At 43.8% G+C, this 1,077-nt stretch overlaps 1 protein-coding gene across 1 annotated transcript in view; it reads left to right on the top strand.

Annotated features, from left to right (window-relative positions):
• Positions 1–516, top strand: part of LOC118477370 (TNF receptor-associated factor 4-like) — a 5,112-nt gene extending 4,596 nt beyond the window's left edge. Inside the window, exon 2 of the mRNA XM_035968680.1 lies at positions 236–516. Within this exon, the coding sequence (XP_035824573.1) occupies positions 236–516 (281 nt within the window). The remainder of the gene's footprint in view (positions 1–235) is intronic.
• The last annotated feature ends 561 nt before the right edge of the window (positions 517–1,077 follow it).

The following is a 1,077-nucleotide window of genomic DNA, read 5'->3' as shown; positions in this document are numbered from 1 at the left end:
ACACCTGTAGATAAGACAAGCAGCCTACCAAAAAAGTCAAAAGTCTGACTGTTGCAAACCCTGGTTATTGGATGCCTATGGATTTAGTATTTGTTTTTGAGAAAGTCATGATTGACAGGCGGTATTAACTGCAATTTATTTCTTTTATTCTTTTTTCAGCTCGCCAGGAATATTTAAGACAGCAGAATTATAACAACTCAGAAAACTATGCAAACAGCCTATCATCCACAAACAGTATCGTCCACGACCGACTCACAGCTAAAGGAGGTTCAATTCGGACCGTCATCCCAGCCTCCAGAACAGATGCCCCACCCTCGAGGGGCGGGGTTCCCCCTTCAAGAGGCCGAGCTCCGCCCTCCAGGGGTGGAATCCCACCACCCATTGCGGAGCCTCCGCCTTCAAGGGGCGGGGTCCCTCCATCTAGGGGAGGAGCTCCGCCATCAAGAGGAGGAGAAAGGTTTTCTCAAGACCATAGCATTACTGGCAGCAACGTACCAATCCAGTCAAGAACATTGATTAGCAGGGAGAAAAGTAACCCAGGGTTGTTTTTAACGTCTGGGAACTTCGATGAAAGCAATGGTAAGTCCAGCAAAAGCTCAAGAACAAATATTTACTCGTATTATAGTCTCAATTTCTTGACGTCTTCGTTTTCCAGAAACTTAGATATCTGTTTCCACTGTAGAAATTCAAGTGAGTATACATGGCACTCAAGTACATGTTCTCAGATTGAGAAACAGGTGAGTGGTATGAACTTGGAATGTACGAAAGGGCAAATGAGGGGGTATAAGCCTGCGGTATATCATGTGAATGGGATATGGGCAATATTGTTTTACTAACCACCACCATCAGCATCCCTATCGACAGTAACATCTACAATATTTACAACAGCAGCAATATTAGCAACAGCAGCAACAGCAACAGCAGCAAACACAACAACAAAATAACAACAACAACAACAACAACAATAGGCCTAAATCATCCATAAATAACACCTTAAAGCAGTAAAGACAGACCAAAATAGCTGAGGCTATTAATCTAACCCTCCCTAACCTCCAGTTCATTGTGTCTCCACTGACG

This window comes from Aplysia californica, unplaced genomic scaffold (genome assembly GCF_000002075.1).
Source record: "Aplysia californica isolate F4 #8 unplaced genomic scaffold, AplCal3.0 scaffold00004, whole genome shotgun sequence".
Lineage (NCBI taxonomy): Eukaryota > Metazoa > Mollusca > Gastropoda > Aplysiida > Aplysiidae > Aplysia > Aplysia californica.
The sequence above is the reverse complement of the archived record's forward strand: the minus strand, read 5'-3'. Positions and strand labels throughout refer to the sequence as shown.